Below are 20,047 nucleotides of genomic sequence, written 5' to 3'. Positions count from 1 at the left end.
GTCGAGGAGGGCTGCATGCTAGCACATGCCTTTCTCAAGCTCGTATCAGTGCCTTTAACCGACAGCAGGAGTTGCTGTTCCCTCCTTTTTAATTTTAGTGTGCTAACTTGGCATGAATGGCAATGTTGTGGGCAGAGGTAGCTCAGCGGTTTAGGTACCGGACTAGTAATCTTAAGATTCAAGCCCCACCACCACCAAGTTGCCAAGACCCTTAACCCACAATTGCTCAAACTGTGTTCAGTCTAATTATAAGTCGAGGAGGTACAGTGGCTCGGTGGGTAGCACAGTCGCCTCACAGCAAGAAGGTCCTTGGTTTGATCCCCAGGTGGGGCGGTCCGGGTCCTTTCTGTGTGGAGTTTGCATGTTCTCCCCGTGTCTGCATGGGTTTCCTCCGGGTGCTTCGATTTCCTCCCACAGTCCACAGACGTGCAAGTGAGGTGAATTGGAGATACAAAATTGTCCATGACTGTGTTCGATATAACCTTGAGAACTGATGAATCTTGTGTAATGAGTAACTACCGTTCCTGTCATGAATGTAACCAAAGTGTAAAACATGACGGTAAAATCTTAATAAACAAACAAACTCTAATCGGCTGCAGATTTTGGCCTGAGGGCTTAGGCGGCCAGCGTATTGGTTGATCCCGAAGTCTAGTACAATAAGTGGTTGTATAATCAGAGCAGGTCTTTGATATGACCAAAGATACTTTAATATTAGTATAAAAAAACTGAAGGAGTAAAATAAACAGTTAATCTAGTTTTGACACTAATCTCACTGGGTTAACTTGGAGTTAAAATGCTGAGCCTTTTTAGTTTGTTTTGCATTTGTAGTGTGTCAGGAAATGCTGCGTCTGCATTAGTGTTGCTATGCTGTGGATTAGTGTATGGTAATTCATTTCAGTACAGCCTAAGTATGGCCATCATTGTTTTATTGCTTTTCATTCTTTTATCTGTGCATTGATAATCTTTGAGAATCTTTAATGATCTTAAGTTGAGAAAGAGCAGATGAAATGAGTTCCGTTGGTTCAGTTCTCCCTTTTTACCCGAAGGGTGGCAGGCTGCAGCTTACATCATTTGTGTATCTTGGAAGCCGACCTAAATATTTTCTCGATGACAACGGAATCTGACGGTGCAGCATTGTGAAATGTTTCTCCTGTTCTGACCAGAGGCTACAGAGCAATGTAAAGAGAATGTACACACTTGGGGATCAGAAAAATTCACAATGCAAACATTCAATCATATATCACAACTACACGGATACCTGGTAATCGTTTGCACACTGTGGTCTGGTGTATGTGTAACATCAGTGTGTTTGTGATGAATGGGAGTGAATGGATGATTTTATCAAGCGCACGTCATGCAAGGTTTTGCATGGTTTTAATGATTTGTTGTAATAACAGTGGCACCAAATAGAAACTGATTCTAGTGAGAAATTGCTGAACTTAATTACATAATTTTCTTTTGTATTATTAATGCATTTTCTTGCATTTACCATCTTCCATTGCTTGGGACCCTGATCACGTTTTGGGTGCGTATGTTTGCCTGACACACGCTGTCTTTGACGTGTGTGCAGTCCACTGACCCCCTCTTATTCGCCCATACTTTGTGTGCAAGACTGGAATTACGCTCAAGTCCACCAGAGAGTCACAGGCTGATCTCCACGTTCCTCCACTTCTGTACGTTTTTTGTAGCCTTTGTAGGGCAGTTGTTGTCTAGCAGGTAAGGTACTGGACTAGTAATCGAAAGGTCGCTGGTTCAAGCCCCACCACTGCCAGGTTGCCACTGTTGGGCCCTTGTGCAAGGCCCTAAACCCTCAATTGCATAGACTGTATACTGTCACAGTACTGTAAGTCTCTTTGGATAACAGTGTCTGCTAAATGCCATCAATATTAATAATATCAATAAATATCGAGCTACTAACCTGGGTCCTTACACAGCATCTAAGACCCCACCCCCTTTTTAGTCAGGCATTTTCCCACCCTGCAGACTAGTGGTCACTTTTGTCTGCTGCAGGCATTTCCAATTGTCCCAGCTAGGGAGCCCCCAAGTCAACCGGTCGCAGAGCTGAGATTTAAACTCGAGTTCAGTATCCCAGTACTGGAGTGCTCCCACTATGCCACTTGGGTGTCCTAAATGTATTTCTTAATTAATATGACTGCTTTTATGTTTTGTTTGTTTATTAGGATTTTAACGTCATGTTTTACACTTTGGTTACATCCATGACAAGAACCGTAGTCACTCAATACACAGGGCTCATCAGTTCACAAGGTTATATCGAACACAGTCATGGACAATTTAGTATCTCCAATTCACCTCACTTGCATGTCTTTGGACTGTGGGAGGAAACCGGAGCACCCGAAGGAAACCCACACGGACACAGGGAGAACATGCAAACTCCACACACAAAAGACCCGGACCCGCCCCACCTGGGTATCGAACCCAGGACCTTCTTGATGTGAGGTGACGGTGCTACCCACTTAGCCACCGTGCCGTCCGACTGCTTTTATGTAATGCTTAACAAATGTAATGTCATTTTCCCATAGTTCAGTCAACCAGTTGGCACAGTGTTGCAGAACGGGGTTTGTGCATTAAATGCTTAGTGTGATCAACAACGTTATAGTAAACAATTGCAATTACAATTATTGCAACTAATAAAACACAAACATTAGTACTTTATACCTTCATTGATTTATTTATTGATCAGTCATTGATTGATTGATTGTCGGTTATAGAAGTGCCCTGTCCTTAAACACATACGAAGCTCAGACCCTCCACCTTGTGCAATTTTAGAATGCGACAAACTGGCAGAAATGAGAAGGAATTTAGTAATGTTGGTAGTTTACCTGATCACACGAAGCACATTGTACCACGGTAAAGATAACAAGGAACTCCTAATCCCTTCAGAAATCTCTGGACATTTCTAAAGTCTCACTATGTGAGAGAAAATAAAAACATTGTGGCACAATTTAAACTTTGTGAATGTTCTGGGTGGAACCAAAGCCACATTTAAAGGAAAAAATTGTGCTGTACACCAGGATCACAACCTTATCACAGCTGTGAAGCATAGTAAAAGGAACATCCATGTTGTGGGCTTGTATTTCTGTCTTAAGCCTGAAGACCTTACAGTCATTGAGAGACAAAGAGGAAGATTTATTTTTTTTAACAATGACCTTTAAAATACCCAAATAAGTAACTAGTTGTTTTGTGTTTAGAAGCCTGTAGAAAACTCCTGGGTCCTGTAGTAAAAGTATTAGTTTTTAGTGACTTTTCTGTCAGTCATATAGAGGATTGTTACTGGTGGTATGAAAAGCTATGTATGACCCTTAGGCCCAATGCTAAATACTTCCATATGTTTCGTTTTTAATAGCAGTGCTGTGTTCTGGCTAGAGGCTGGTTACATGGTAAGGTTTTGCATATGCTGTTTTGCTAAAAGGCAGAGGATTGTGCAGCCGGTCTACAGTCTACTTCACATTCATATCCATATCCAGTTACATAATCATTACTGAAGCTCGGTTTTTAATGATATAAAGTTATGGTCTAAGCAAAGTGTGGTAATATACACCGATCAGCCATGACATTTAAAACCACCTCCTTGTTTCTACACTCACTGTCCATTTTATCAGCTCCACTTACCACATAGAAGCACTTTGTAGTTCTACAATTACTGACTGTAGTCCATCTGTTTCCCTGCATGCTTTTTTAGTCTGCTTTCACCCTGTTCTTCAATGGTCAGGACCCCCACAGGACCACTACAGAGCAGGTATTATTTGGGTGGTGGATAATTCTCAGCACTGCAGTGACAATGACATGATGATGGTGGTGTGTTAGTGTGTGTTTTGCTGGTATTAGTGGGTCAGACACAGCAGCGCTGATGGAGTTTTTAAACACCTCACCGTCACTGCTGGACTGCGAATAGTCCACCAACCAAAAATATCCAGTTAACAGTGGCCCATGGGCAGCGTCCTGTGACCACTGATGAAGGTCTAGAAGATGACCAACTCAAACAGCAGCAATAGATGAGCGATCGTCTCTGACTTTACATCTACAAGGTGGATCAACTAGGTAGGAGTGTCTAATAGAGTGGACAGTGAGTGGACACGGTATTTAAAACTCCAGCAGCGCTGCTGTGTCTGATCCACTCATACCAGCACAACACACACTAACACACCACCACCATGTCTGACACTGCAGTGCTGAAAATGATCCACCACCTAAATAATACCTGTTCTGTGGTGGTCCTGTGGGGGTCCTGACCATTGAAGAACAGGGTAAAAGGAGGCTAAAAAGGTATGCAGAGAAACAAATGGACTACAGTCAGTAATTGTAGAACTACAAAGTGCTTCTATATGGTAAGTGGAGCTGATAAAATGAACAGTGAGTGTAGAAACAAGGAGGTGGTTTTAATGTTATGGCTGATCAGTGTATATATGATAGTGTTGTTTTGTATGATAAGGAAGACGACAGGTTATGATATCTATATTTTAAGTAACTCCACAGAGAAAAATGCTTATTTAAAAATGTACCAATGTTTTTGGGACAATGTTCTCTGAATAGATTAGACTAAAACTACAGTTTAAACAAACACACACCACTCTGTATAAATAAATAAAGGCACTGTATATTTTACCTGTAAAGCAGAGCTGATTTGCCTCTTTGGGGCCTGAAAAGCTTGTAATCATTTAAGGTTTACAGAATTTAGCAAAATTAGATCTTTTAGATTTTTGATCTTCTTGATGTGCTACTCATGTAACACTGATCATTGTGTCCTGCATACTTCTTTTACAGGGCGGCACGGTGGCTTAGTGGGTAGCACTGTCTCCTCACAGCAAGAAGGTCCTGGGTTCGAACCCCAGGTGGGGCGGTCCGGGTCCTTTCTGTGTGGAGTTCATTGGAAACGGTGGGGGTGGGCTTCCTCTCCATTGATGCCAATTCTGTCTAATCCCCGCCCTGATTAAGGAGAACGAGACTGACACACACCCCCTCCGCACTCACACCCTTATCTTAACTAAGCATTATGCTGGCAGCTCGGGTGGCGCAGCGGTAAAACATGCTAGCACACCAGAATTTATCCGTTCAAAACTCAGCTCTGCCATCCGGCAACAATTGACTGTTGTTCATACAGGATGGGAGCAAGATAGGGACCTCATAACTGATGCAATTACGATCTCTGCTGGCTGATTGGTGGTGCCTGCACAAATTCAAGGGATGATGTGTTGATCAGGGTTGATCTCTGTACACAAAGCTGATCCGCATATCAACTCGCCTCGTGCAGGTAAAGAGATGCAATCGGCTACTGCACACGTGTCGGAGGGGGTGTGTGTCAGTCTCGTTCTCCTTAATCAGGTCGGGGATTAGATAGAATTGGCATCAATGGAGAGGAAGCCCACCCCCACCGTTTCCAACGAACTTTCCAACTTTTTGAAGATCCATCGTATTTAAGCTAGTGGTTTAACTGCATTTCCTAATAATAAGGTGGTGCTGTCCCTCTTTTGCATTTGATTAGCTTATTAAAAATTAAACAATATGCAGGGTTTTATTTGTTAATATTTTTTAGTCTCACGTGTTGTTTGGAGGTGTTTTTAATTTAACCCAATGCAGTTTAACACAATAGGGGTGTTTTCTAAGGAGGCGGTATTTAGAAATGCTTTTATTACCTATATGTATATACCTTTAATTGGACTCTCTCGGACACCATGCCTTACTTCTAGAATATTTAAAATGAAAAGGATTTTGCTCTAAACTAGCCCTCTTTCTCTTTGTTTGCCCGTAGTGTGGCCAGGGGCTGTGAGGGCTCCGTGGGGAGATGCTGGAGGTGCAGGAGGAGCGAGCAGGAACAGCAGCAGCAGGTACGGGAACAGGCAGCGGAACGGCGCCGGGCGCCACGGCTAGAAAGGAGCGAGCCAAAGACCGGCAGGAGGAGGGCCAGGACAGCAGTGGCTCTGCTGCAGCCGCCAACATTGGGCCCCGCAGTGCCCGGGCCAAGAGCACCTCTTCCACACACACACACTCGCACACGTCCAGCCCTCACCAGCACACTACTGCTTCAGCCTCGGTAGCACTGGGCCTGTCGTCAATGCATTCCAGCAACCCCAAAGTGAGAAACTCTCCGTCAGCTAACACTCAGAGGTGAGGACTGTGTGGCTTTCAGTGAACAAGCAGCATGCTGTTGCTTACATCCAAACTGGGATGAACTAAAATGTTAATGTTACATTGGTGTGTCTCAGTATAGTTTAGTTTAGAAATGTATGAGCATATACACTGATCAATCATAACATTAAAACTAGGGATGCACGATGATATCGGAATTCTATCTGTATCTGCCGATAATATATTTTTTAAGAACAATCGGCATCGGGCCGATGCTTAGATTTGGCCGATGTTTCAAACCGATATTTGCCGACGCATTTATTATTTGCCGGAAGAAGACGGGGTGACGCAGGCCGCGCTACAGCAGTGCAGCAAAAATGTGTGTGGTATGGAAGTTTTTCAAAGTGAGCGAGCATGACATAAAGCATGCAGTTTGCAACACTTGCTCAACTAACGTCTTGCGTGGAGGGAGCAAAGTAAGAAATTTCAACACCACAAATTTAATTATACATCTGAAGGCACACCATCCTGACAAATATACTGTTCCTCACGGTGAAAGAGGAGACTCGCACAGCACCGCGCATGCCAGCAAAATCTGCAGCTACTCAGCTGGTTGACCAACTCCTTCAGAAATTTAAGAAATTTGACAAAAACAGCCCAAAAGCTACAGCTATTACAGCAAAGGTGATGGAATTCATCGCTCTCGATGATCAGCCGTTCTCTGTTGTGGAGGATATTGGATTTCGCCGGCTGCTCGAGCATCTTGAGCCACGTTACACCATACCTAGCCGTCGTTACTTTTCCGACGTAGCCCTACCGGAGCTACACAACTTGGTAGCGACTCACATTCACAAGCTCATTGATGATAATGTGTCCTCCATTAGCCTTACCACGGACATCTGGACATCTGATGTGAGTCCAGTGAGTATTCTGAGTTTAACTGTTACTGTATCGTTGATTAGTTACACTGCTAAAAGGCAACTGGCATTTCTTTGCTTTAATTTTACTTAAATCTATTTATTTTTTATTAATTTGAGTAGATATTATTTTATTTAAGTTGTTCATTTAAAATCCTTTGATATAAGATCACTTTTTAAAATGTTTTTTATATATTATTAGTTTGAATAGATCTATTTTATTTAAAAGTGGTGACCAGTCTGTGTAGAACCAGTTAGCTAACTAAATGTGCCTAATAATTTTCTCAGGAGACACCTTTTATTTTATTGTTTGCATACAGTTGGTTGAAAGCTAAAAAGTTATGCAAATAAATGGTACATTTGTTTATAATGTAAATCGGGGGTGTCTGATCTCTCTGTAAGTTATAAATGTGTATATCGGCATCGGCATCTGTAGATAAGTACGTGTATAATATCGGATATCGGCATCGGCCCAAAATTCCCATATCGGTGCATCCCTAATTAAAACCACCTCCTTGTTTCTACACTCACTGTTCATTTTATCAGCTCCACTTACCATATAGAAGTACTTTGAAGTTCTACAATTACTGACTGTAGTCCATCTGTTTCTCTACATACTTTTTAAACCTGCTTTCACCCTGTTATTCAATGGTCAGGACCACCACAGAGCAGGTATTATTTAGATGGTGGATCATTCTCAGCACTGCAGTGACCCTGACATGGTGGTGGTGTGTTAGTGTGTGTTGTGCTGGTATGAGTGTATTAGACACAGCAGTGCTACTGGAGTTTTTAAATACCGTGTCCACTCACTGTCCACTCTATTAGACACTCCTATCTAGTTGGTCCACCTTGTAGATATAAAGTCAGAGACGATCGCTCATCTATTGCTGCTGTTTGAGTTGGTCATCTGCTAGACTTTCATCAGTGGTCACAGGATGCTGCCCACGGGGCGCTGTTGGCTGGATGTTTTTGGTTGGTTGGCCATTAAAACCAATAAACTGAGGTAGCACAGCACGCTAACGTCAATATAACATCTCCCTTCATGTACCGATAACGGTTAAATTTCCTGACAAGCCCGAACTTGCAAATAAAAACACTCGGTACAAGTTTATACAAGTTAAAAATCAGTAATATTTTATTTACGTTTGAAAAGAACTCCATTCGTTTCTCCGCCCCGTCAGCCATGAATGCTGGGATTGTCTTGATCACTAAGGCAGCGTCCGATGCTCACTCGTTCTCGAGCCAAAATAACATTGAAATAATAAGATGCCTCAGAAGTGTGGATTTTAAGGCATCTAGGATTTCGAACAGCCTCCTTCTCGGGAGCGCGCACAGGATGACGTAAAATGCGTCTATGTAGACAGCACACTAGCTTTTCGAACACACCCTAAGTGTGCTTATCTTCAAAGCAAAGCTAGACAGATGGAGGTAACCACTTTAGCAGTGTGTTTTTGGGCAAAAGCTTAGCATAGCTTCTGGACGTTGTCCCAAATGTCTGACTCAACACCTGTGTAATTGACCCATTAAGGTACAGTCAGAACTCCTGCTTCATTCACCCCATCCCATGCCTGCCAGGCTCTACAGCCCTCGTTGACTTATGTTTCTGTGGCCAGTTCAGGAACGGCTTGCTGGTCTGCCAGGATCCTGCCGGCCCGTCTTGCGCAGTGACTCATAGTCATGCTGGGCCAGGTCCTGCCTTGATGGTTGTTTTTGCCTTTAGGTCCTCACATGGGTTCCATTTTGTGTATAGACTTGGTGTAGTTGCCAGATTTTGTACTAATGTAGCAGTTTGTTTGTTAGGGGCATTTGGCAATATAATTGAGGTAGCTGTAGGGTGTCTGAGACCACTTTAGAGGGTCTGTGAACACACAATTTGTATTAAAATTAAACAGGATACAAAACAGAAGAAGAAGGCTATTGTTTATACATACACTGATCAGCCATAACATTAAAACCACCTCCTTGTTTCTACACTCACTGTCCATTTTATCAGCTCCACTTTGCTGCTGGAGCCTATCCCAGCTTTTCAATGGGCGCAAGGCACGCAGTATCACCCTGGATGGGGCGCCAGTCCATCGCAGTGCAGACACACACGCACATACCCATTCACCTATAGGGCAGTTCAGTGTCTCCAATTAACCTGACTGGACTGTGGGAGGAAACCAGAGCTCCCGGAGGAAACCCACGCAGACACGGGGAGAACATGCAAACTCCGCACAGAAAGGACCCGGACCGCCCCACCTGGGGATCGAACACGGGACCTTCTTGCTGTGAGGCGACAGTGCTACCCACCATGCCTATGGAAAAACAAAAATGCTTTTGATATGACACTCAAGCTGTCCAGTTATATTTCAGTGCTTGTCAGTGGTTGATCACTGCTTTGCTTCCACTTTTAGGTCTGGATTCTTAATGTAAATATTTTGAGGTATAATATGATATGCCATTCCTAGATGTGTTTTTTTTTTTTTTTTTTAATTTTTTTACCCCTTTTTCTCCCCTTTTTAGCGCATCCAATTGTTCAATTAGCATCGTGCTTCCTCTCTGTCTATGCCGAACCCTGCCCTGACGGAGGTGATTGAAGCTAACCCGTATCCCCTCCGAAACACGAGCAGCAGCCAGATGCATCTTTGCCACCCACACATTGACGAGTTTGGCGCCACCTAGCGTTGCATGCGGAGAGACACACCCTAAGGGCACCCTCTCCCATCTCTGTGTAAGCGCCTCCAATCAGCCGGCAGAGAACGCAATCGCATTCTGACAGAGAGAGACCCACATCCGGTTCTTTGTCCCACCCCCCATATGAGCAGCCGGCCAATCGTTGCTCATATAGCCACTCAGCTTCGAACCGGTAAAGCAAGGCTGGATTCGATACCACGCTCTCAGAATCCAGCCCTGGTTGCAGCGCGTTTCTTTTTACCGCTGCGCCACCTGAGCGGCAGATGTGTTTTTTAAGCCTGCAGTGTGTTGTCACATGTTAGCTGGCATATTAGCACATTCATTAACTGGATTTGTCATTTTTTTTCCTTAGCTACGATATGTGTAAATAACTTTGTAATCTCAAATCTAGTGCAGATGTTTTTCTTACTATGGTAACGTGAGATTCAGAACCTGCTCTCTGGTTTGTGACCGATCTGGTCAAACAGGGTTTCTTTATTTTTACATTTTACAGTTTTTTAACTTATCAGTGTGTTGACAACAAGAATAGGAAACAGAGAGAGAGCAGGTTTAAGATACTAGTGTGCTGGGATTGGTGTAACACCTACACAATGGAATGGAATGCCTTTATTTGTCATATATTTGGACATATACAGGTGTACAGTACAACGAAATTCTTTTTTCGCATATCCCAGCTTGTTTGGAAGCTGGGGTCAGAGCGCAGGGTCAGCCATTGTTTGGTGCCTCTGGAGCAGAGAGGGTTAAGGGCCTTGTTTAAGGGCCCAACAGTGGCTGCATGGCAAAGCTGTGATTCGAACTCTCAACCTTTCAGCTGATAGCCCAAAGCCCTACCCTTTAGGCTAACACTCTATGGACAAAAGTATTGGGACACCCATTCTAATCTTAGATTCATGTGTTTTTTTTTTACTGCATCAATTTTATAAAAAATTATATGCTTCCAACTTTGCGCCAACAGTTTAGGGAAGTCCCTTTCCTGTTTCAGCATGACTGTGCTCATGTGCACGAAGCAAGGTGTACTGTTTAAAGACATGAAGAAAAGTTCAGTTTAAAGAAACTCCAGTGGTCTGCACAGAGCCCTGACCTTGGCCCCACTGAACAGTTTTGGAATGAATTGGAACATCAGTTGAGGCATTATTGCCCAACATCAGTGCCCTGAACATCAGTGCCCCCAACATTAGTGCCCAATTATTCAAAAGCTCTTTTGACTGAATAGTTCAAGCAGACAACAGTCTGAACACAAATTTTCTGGAATCCTTTAAGAACAAAGAGATATTTGTAGAATATAAGGGTGTGTTAGAGTTAAGCCAGGGTTGGTTACCATTTAAATAGTTAGTAAATTTGTGGGTCTTTTTTACCTTATAAAAACAAGTGACTCAGACACAGGATGTTCATTCCACCGCCTGGGTGCTGGTACAGAAAAGAACCTTAATACCTGTCTTCCCCAAGTTCTGATGGGTTTAAAATGAGACTGACTTGTGGCTTGAAGGGTGCATGTAGAGAATCGGGGTTTAATAAGTGCTTTAAGGTCATTTGGGGCTGGTCTGTTTTTAGCTTTGTAGGCAGCATTATTTGTTTTAAATTAAATGCAGGCAGCTACAGAATTCCAGTGAAGTGAGCACATCTCTACAAACATGTGGCTACATTTTGAATCGATTGCAGAGGTCTGATACTGGGCTTGGGAATACCTGTCAGGAGGAAATTCAAAAAGTCCAGTTTTGAAATGACAAGAAACTGGACAAGAATTTAAAGGCCTTACTGAATTTTTCTGATCTAGAAGAAACGTGAGCCAAGAAGGATAACTGGCTATCCAGGACAACAACAAGGTTTCATTCATTTTTACATGGTGTGATCTGGGAGTCTATAAGAGAGATGATTCATTCTGGACATATCCCTAGACTTTGTCTTACTGGGGTTAAATGTCAGCACCCAGATCCATTTTTTTTAAACCAAGTTGTAAACCTTTTTACTTATTTTATTTTAAATATTTATGCTATGTGTACTAAATGTAAATGATGTGAATCGCTAAAATATAAGATTTTCTCTCACAATTTCTTCTCTCCTGTCTTCTAGCAGTCCAAAATCCAAACAGGAGGCCATGGTGCGCTCACCACCCGTGATGTCTCCTTCAAGCGCCGCCCAGATGGACTCTAAACTGCCAAATCAGGGAAAGCAAGGGGGTGCCGGCAGCCAGTCGCAGCCCTCCCCTTGCGAGCCCAAGGCACTGAGTGGAAGCCACACACCCAAAGGCCCTCAGGGTAGCATCGGACTCAAAAATGGACAGGGTCTTAATACAAGCAACTCGGGCAATTCAAAAAGCAAGATCAAGAGGGAGAGAAGCACTTCAATCGAGTCTTTTGAGCAGCGGGATACAGGGACGCCCAACAACGAGGGGGACCAGAAAGGTAGGAAAGATAAAAATTTTCAAACATCCAACAACAGATAGCACACAGGAGCACGTTATAATAATGGTTTAATTCAGTGTGTTTTAAACTGTGAAATGGGTACCAATGTGGGTTTGTGGGGCACCTTCAGCTGCAATGCCAGCTGAACTTTTTCTATTTCAAATAATTAACATTTTCAAAAGACACACATTTTTGACAACGTACCCAATTTCCCAATCTCAAGATCCAAGCCTCATTACCCGAGACCTTCTAAAAAACCTCCAACGATCAATAAATGAAGCATTATGCCATGCATGGTTTACATGAATCAATAACAGGTGGATTGATGCTAGGACTGATTGGTCAGACAGGATTCTTTTGATGTGCTATTCCTGACACATGGACCAAACAATTTTTAGCAGGTGTTGATTAATGGCTACATTACAGAACTACAAAGTTTATAAGTTTGGAATTTACAGTACAGAGAAAGCAAAAAGTGGCTCATTTTTTTAAGTGAAATCAGAAGCATTCAGTGCACACAGGGACCTTGTGTGTGTTGTTGTTGACTTGGTTCTTTTAGGTTTTGGTTAAATTTGGTGTGGTGGTAAATGTAAAAAAGGAAGAAAAAAAAAAAAGACACTGATATTCTGACATTTATCCTGCATTAATGTAAATGCTGGGAAATTTTCATTTTAATTCTAGCTTGCATTTACATTTACAAGTCCTGTGTTGTTTCAGAAAGTAATGTTAGGTTTGTTACTGCACTAGTGTTGTACTGACGTTTTCACAGCCTGGTACAGCCTGAGTTGGAATCCCCATCTTTGACTAAATTATTATAATTATTAAATTCAACTTTTGTTTAATGTTTTTAAGATTAATGATCCTAATTTGAGATTTTTTTCTGTTTAAAATCCATTAAAGCAGTTTATAATTGATCGGCATTTTGTACAGTTCCATTTCTGTCCATTAGGTCTTGGCTTTTTCCTATATAGACAGAAACATGCACTTATAATAAGCACACAGTAACTCAAACTTCCTTTGCTGTAGCAAATTTGTCTTCATATTGGAATGAAATTTATTTGAACTGGTTTAACCAAATTTGTTGGTTTTCAGACACAGACTGTATGATTTCTTTTAAGGTTTAACCTCCAGTCTGGGGCGGCACGGTGGCTAAGTGGGTAACACTGTCGCCTCACAGCAAGAAGGTCCTGGGTTCGATCCCCAGGTGGGGCGGTCCGGGTCCTTTCTGTGTGGAGTTTGCATGTTCTCCCCGTGTCTGCGTGGGTTTCCTCCAGGTGCTCCAGTTTCCTCCCACAGTCCAAAGACATGCAGGTGAGGTGAATTGGAGATGGTAAATTGTCCAGGACTGTTTGATATAACCTTGTGAACTGATGAACCTTGTGTAATGAGTAACTACCGTTCCTGTCATTAATGTAACCAAAGAGTGTAAAACATGACGTTAAAATCCTAATAAATAAACAAACCTCCAGTCTGAGTTTGAGGTTGTGATCACAATTTTAATCTTCCCTCTTGATAATTCTTTCCACAAAACAACCCTAAAGCAACTCTGGTCGGTATGGCCGAATTTGTACATTCATTCGTTTAATCTGACCACAAAACACTAATTCATAAGGCTTTTTTCTCGGTTATCAGTAATTACTAAAATTAGGAAATAATTTAATCATTAAATATCAACTGTATAATAATCCCAGTGTAACGATAAATACTGGTTTGGACTCGTTGTGTAATACATGTCCAAAATGTGATTTAGCTTTTTTAAACCCCTCAGGACATTAATGTGTGGTGTGTTATTGAAGTCACATTTTTACACAGTGGCGGTTTTAGGCCAGAGAGTTAGCATGTCCTGTCCCCTTGTCCCCAGGCACTGTGCTTAGGACTGTAGTGCTGCATAAAGACATCTACACCCCCATATGTCTCCTAGTGGAAACATCACAGTGTAGATTCAGATGTTGGAAACGCTAAGGAATGTACCATCTTGTTAGCTGAGAAGGGGGGAGCCGTTTTTCAGTCTCTGTGTTGTTTTTGTGAAGGACCCCTGCTGGTGGTTTATGCATCTGCATAGAGGTTATTTGCCTCGAGACTGGCCGTTTTAATTAAACATGTGGAATAGCTTGTGCAGAATCACTCAGGTCTTTAAAGTTGAGATGAATACGGGCTGTTTAGACTTTAAATATGGACTTAAATTAACCGCACAGTACTGTAATGAAAATAATGCATTATCAAATAAACAGCAAAAATCTGTGTGTGTGCATGTGTTGATGGACTCGATTGGCAGGTAACATAGTGAATTATTCTGGGATGCTTTGTGCGGCTGCACGTCTGCATGAGCCAGCCTGTTAGGTTGGTTTTGTGTGTTTGTCTTTGCTGTCGGGAGTTTGCTCATGGCGTTTGTTTGCTTGGGCAGTGAGTGTATTCTCCACACAGGAAGTCCTGTTATGTTCGTCGTCTTTATTTCAACTCTATTATCTGAGTCGTGGTTATGGGGTGTGCTGTATCCTGGCTACAGGGAAGCTTTGTATGTACGTGCTATATGGACAGATGGTACCGACTGTCAGGCTATAGTACAAGGTCATAAGCAGAAACAATAGTAGTTACCCAGAGGTGATAAAATTCTTAACAGAGCCTTTATCTCTTTATATCTATTTGGCATTAACAAAATAAGAATGGGAACTAATGGGAGCATGCTGTATATGTCCTGAATACACTTAAAATCAAAGCACATCATGTTCAAGAGAGTTTGTGAGGGTGGTTTAATTAACCCAAGGGGTCAGAGTTGGTTGTTTTTAAATAATTAAACACTATTTATTGATGGTCAAAACGATATTCAATAATTACTATTTAAAACATGAAAAAACAAACTACAGTGGTACCTTGAAACTCAACGTCAGTTGTTTCTGGGACTGGCATTGGGTTTAAAAGGCGTCGAGTTTCAATGTATTTTTTCCCATAAAGATGTATGAGAAACCTATTAATGCATTCCATGGTCCCTTGGACTTGCATATATTTTAGGCTAATGTAAAATAATGTAGTTGTTCAACATGTATACACTGAAAATAACACAAGTATAATATAAAAACACTGAAATAAAAAGCTGATTCTTACAATTTCTCAGAACCTCGAGCTGTAATACAAGTTTAAAAGTGAAACCGTGAGGAAAATTCAGCTAAACACAGATACATGTGGACGCTTTCAAAGTGAATCTGATGGTTATTCCACACACATGCAGTTTTGTCTCATATGCACACACTGATGATGTATTACCGCACCGCTCAAGCCAAGCGCTGAAGAAAGCAACTGTTCATTGTTAATTTAAAATTAAATAAATAAAAAAAAAAAAAAAAAACTGAACACATTGAGATTAAGGGAAACACTGAGTTTAAGGGTACAAATTTCTTGATGAAGGGCGTTGAGTTTCAAAGATTTTGAGTTTAGTGGACGTCGAGTTACAAGGTACCACTGGGTATAGTGATTCGTTTCTTGTTCAGTCTTCAATTTAGCTTAAAATCAGATCCAGTCAAAAATGTAATCCTATTTCTAAATTGATGCACTGGACAGAATGTAAACATGTTCAGGTATAACTATTAAAACAAGCATGAATAACATTTATACAGTGGGGCCAAAAAATATTTAGTCAGCCACTGATTGTGCAAGTTCTCCTACTTAGAAAGATGAGTGAGGTCTGTAATTTTCATCATATGTACACTTCAACTATGAGAGACAAAATGAGAAAAAAAAAATCCAGGAAATCACATTGTAGGATTTTTAAAGAATTTATTTGTAAATAATGGTGGAAAATAAGTATTTGGTCAATAACAAACAAGCAAGATTTCTGGCTCTCACAGACCTGTAACTTCTTCTTTAAGAAGCTCTTCTGTCCTCCACTCGTTACCTGTATTAATGGCACCTGTTTGACCTCGTTATCTGTATAAAAGACACCTGTCCACAGCCTCAAACAGTCAACCATGGCCAAGACCAAAGAGCTGTCGAAGGACACCAGGAAGAAAACTGTAGACCTGCACCAGGCTGGGAAGAGTGAATCTACAATAGGCAAGCAGGTTGGTGTGAATAAATCAACTGTGGGAGCAATTGTAAGAAAATGGAAGACATACAAGACCATTGATAATCTCCCTCGATCCCGTGGGGTCAAAATAATCATGAGAACGGTGAGCAAAAATCCCAGAACTACACGGAGGGACCTGATGAATGACCTGCAGAGAGCTGGGACCAAAGTAACAAAGGCTACCATCAGTAACACACTACGCCGAAAGGGACTCAAATCCTGCAGTGCCAGGCGTGTCCCCCTGCTTAAGCCAGTACATGTCCAGGCCCGTCTGAAGTTTGCCAGAGAGCATATGGATGATCCAGAAGAGGATTGGGAGAATATCATGTGGTCAGATGAAACCAAAATGGAACTTTTTGGTAAAAACTCAACTCGTCGTGTTTGGAGGAAGAAGAATGCTGAGTTGCACACCATACCTACTGTGAAGCATGGGGGTGGAAACATCATGCTTTGGGGCTGTTTTCCTGCAAAGAGGACAGGACGACTGATCCGTGTTAAGGGAAGAATGAACGGGGCCGTGTATCGTGAGATTTTAAGCCAAAACCTCCTTCCATCAGTGAGAGCATTGAAGATGGAACATGGCTGGGTTTTCCAGCATGACAATGATCCCAAATACACCGCTCGGGCAACGAAGGAGTGGCTCCGTAAAAAGCATTTCAAGGTCCTGGAGTGGCCTAGCCAGTCTCCAGACCTCAACCCCATAGAAAATTTGTGGAGTCAGTGTTGCCCAGCGACAGCCCCAAAACATCACTGCTCTAGAGGAGATCTGCATGGAGGAATGGGCCAAAATACCAGCTACAGTGTGTGCAAACCTGGTGAAGACTTACAGGAAACGTTTGACCTCTGTCATTGCCAACAAAGATTATGTTACAAAGTATTGAGTTGAACTTTTGTTATTGACCAAATACTTACGTATTTTCCACCATAATTTACAAATAAACTCTTTAAAAATCCTACAATGTGATTTCCTGGATTTTTTTTTCTCATTTTGTCTCTCATAGTTGAAGTGTACCTATGATGAAAATTACAGACCTCTCTCATCTTTCTAAGTAGGAGAACTTGCACAATCAGTGGCTGACTAAATACTTTTTGGCCCCACTGTATATATATATATATATATATATATATATACACAGTATATATACATATATATTAGATGTACAGTATATTTATATTCTCTCCCTCTCTTTAATCCATGTAAAAGTAAATAAATAAAAAGACAATTTTTATAGAAAAAGGTGGCAGACATGATACCATGGGATGTCTATTTAAAAAAAAAAAAATCATGTATTTGATTTCATTATTTAAAGGGAAATGGGTTGTTCAGTGGGTAGCACTGTCGCCTCACAGCAAGAAGGTCCTGAGTTCGATCCCCAGGTCGGGTGGTCCGGGTCCTTTCTCTGTGGAGTTTGAATGTTCTCCCCATTTCTGTGTGGGTTTCCTCCGGGAGCTCCGGTTTCCTCCCTCAGTCCAAGCACATGCAAGTGAGGTGAATTGGAGATAAATTCAAATGGAGACTAAATTGTCCACGACTGTTTTTGATATTAAACTTGAACTGATGATCCTTGTGTAATAAGTAATTACCGTTTCTGTCATGAATGTAATCGAAGTGTGTAAAACATGACATTAAAGTTCTAATAAATAAATAAATTTTTAAAGGGAAATGCACCCTGAACAACTTGTCTTTCTCTTATTCCTGCAGAGATAAGCACTAGGGCTAAGAGGTTATGTGTAGCTGAGCGACGGCCACCCTACAGCGGAGCCGACTGGTGTTCAGGAGGAGAGAGCGATGAAGACGATACAGGATTCTTCAGTAAGTGCTGGACTGAGCAAGATCTTCTCTTTGTATCTAATCCGTTTTGCTAAATCTGCCTGGACTACTAGAACATCTCACTAAGAATAATCTGTAGGACACATTTAATGACGTTATGTTTTCCAGAAAGATCCTGTCCTTTAATTTTGACATCACCTTTGCATCACTTGCTAACACTTTTAGGTAATAAACTGAGCTCTTTGTTGGAACTGGTTGTCCTCAGTATTTAATTCTTCTCTTTGTTCTCAGACTGCAACCCCAGTGATATCAAACCAGATCCGGGTGCCCTAGCTGGCTCGACGCCTACCCATAATGCTGTTGGAGCACAGAATACCCCATCTGAATTGAGCAGCAGTCAGAAAGCTGGGTCAAAGGTTGTTTACGTCTTCACCACAGAAATGGCCAACAAGTAAGTCTTTATAATAAGTGACAGTTGTAATTATTTAGGGTTATATTATTATGTTTGGTTAGCGCTTAACCTCTCAGCAATGTGATTTTGGTATCAAGGCAGGATGTTCCACCAAGTACTGAGCCTGGGGAGTGAATAATATAAGTTGACAATTTTAATTAAATTGTACTATCAAAATTGGGGCGGCACAATGGCGGCCTCACAGCATAAACATCCTGGGTTTGATTCCCAAGTCAAGCGGTCCAGGTTGTGGGTTTCCTCCGGGAGCTCCGGTTTCCTCCTACAGTCTAAAGACGTGCAAGTGAGGTGAATTAGAGACAAAACATTGTCCACGACTGTGACGTTAAAATCCTAATAAATAAATAGAGTAAATCTCTGTTTACTGAGAGTTTTGTGACATGTACTTTGACATACACCGATCAGCCATAACATTAAAACCACCTCCTTGTTTTTACACTCACTGTCCATTTTATCAGCTCCATTTACCATATAGAAGCACTTTGTAGTTCTACAATTACTGACTGTAGTCCATTTGTTTCTCTACATACCTTTTTAGCCTGCTTTCACCCTGTTCTTCAATGGTCAGGACCCCACATGACCACCACAGAGCAGGTATTATTTAGGTGGTGGATCATTCTCAGCACTGCAGTGACACTGACATGGTGGTGTGTGTTAGTGTGTGTTGTGCTGGTATGAGTGGATCAGACACAGTAGCGCTGCTGGAGTTTTTAAATACCGTGTCCACTCACTGTCCACTCTATTAGACACTCCTACCTAGTTGATCCACCTTGTAGATGTGAAGTCAGAGACGATCGCTCATCTATTGCTGCTGTTTGAGTTGGTCATCTTTGAGACATTCATCAGTGGTCTCAGGACGCTGCCCACAGGGCGCTGTTGGCTGGATATTTTTGGTTGATGGACTATTCTCAGTCCAGCAGTGACAGTGAGATGCTTAAAAACTCCATCAGCGCTGCTGTGTCTTATTCACTCATACCAGCACAACACACACTAACACACCACCACCATGTCAGTGTCACTGCAGTGCTGAAAATGATCCACCACCCAAATAATACCTGCTCTGTAGCGGTCCTGGGAGAGTCCTGACCACTGAAGAACAGCATGAAAGGGGGCTAACAGAGCATGCAGTGAAACAGATAGACTACAGGCAGTAATTGTAGAAAGTTCTTCTATATGGTAAGTGGAGCTGATAAAATAGACAATGTGTGTAGAAACAAGGAGGTGGTTTTAATGTTATAAATGAATAAAGTAGCCAGTGATGATGCCTTAGTTAACCACAGTTGATACCAACCCACTTGAAAAGCTTTAGGTTAAGCTTTGCCATTTCTGGTGTTCAAAGTGTGAGAAATGCGAGCGGTGACAACGTCATAGCTGTAACTAGAGGAAACCCTTAGATCACAACAGCAGGATGCCAAATGTCAGTGACATACACTATTGGAGAAGCATGCTGGGGCCATAAGGAGAGTGTCTCAATAAGTAGTTTGTCATCACAGGGCTTACGTTTGATAGATTTGTGAATAGAAATTTGAATATAGAGCAATTTACTAATCGGTCCTGCAAATGGTTCCGATTACGATGCATAACTTTAATTAGAAATTGGAATTTAATGAGGTGTCTCGGTTATATTATTTAAATTTTGTGAAAAATGTTGTCCCTGGGCGTAGTTGT

At 41.8% G+C, this 20,047-nt stretch overlaps 1 protein-coding gene across 4 annotated transcripts in view; it reads left to right on the top strand.

Annotated features, from left to right (window-relative positions):
• The window catches only part of bcl9 (BCL9 transcription coactivator), a 131,138-nt gene that overhangs the window by 105,373 nt on the left and 5,718 nt on the right, over nucleotides 1–20,047 (top strand). For all 4 annotated transcript variants that reach the window (XM_063009838.1, XM_063009840.1, XM_063009841.1 and 1 more), the window contains exons 4-7: nucleotides 5,768–6,123; nucleotides 11,748–12,079; nucleotides 17,842–17,952; nucleotides 18,202–18,361. In XM_063009838.1, the coding sequence (XP_062865908.1) occupies nucleotides 5,801–6,123; nucleotides 11,748–12,079; nucleotides 17,842–17,952; nucleotides 18,202–18,361 (926 nt within the window). In that variant the 5' untranslated portion in view covers nucleotides 5,768–5,800. The remainder of the gene's footprint in view (nucleotides 1–5,767; nucleotides 6,124–11,747; nucleotides 12,080–17,841; nucleotides 17,953–18,201; nucleotides 18,362–20,047) is intronic.

This window comes from Trichomycterus rosablanca, chromosome 15, assembly GCF_030014385.1.
Source record: "Trichomycterus rosablanca isolate fTriRos1 chromosome 15, fTriRos1.hap1, whole genome shotgun sequence".
NCBI lineage: Eukaryota > Metazoa > Chordata > Actinopteri > Siluriformes > Trichomycteridae > Trichomycterus > Trichomycterus rosablanca.
This window is presented reverse-complemented; position numbering and strand designations above follow the sequence as displayed.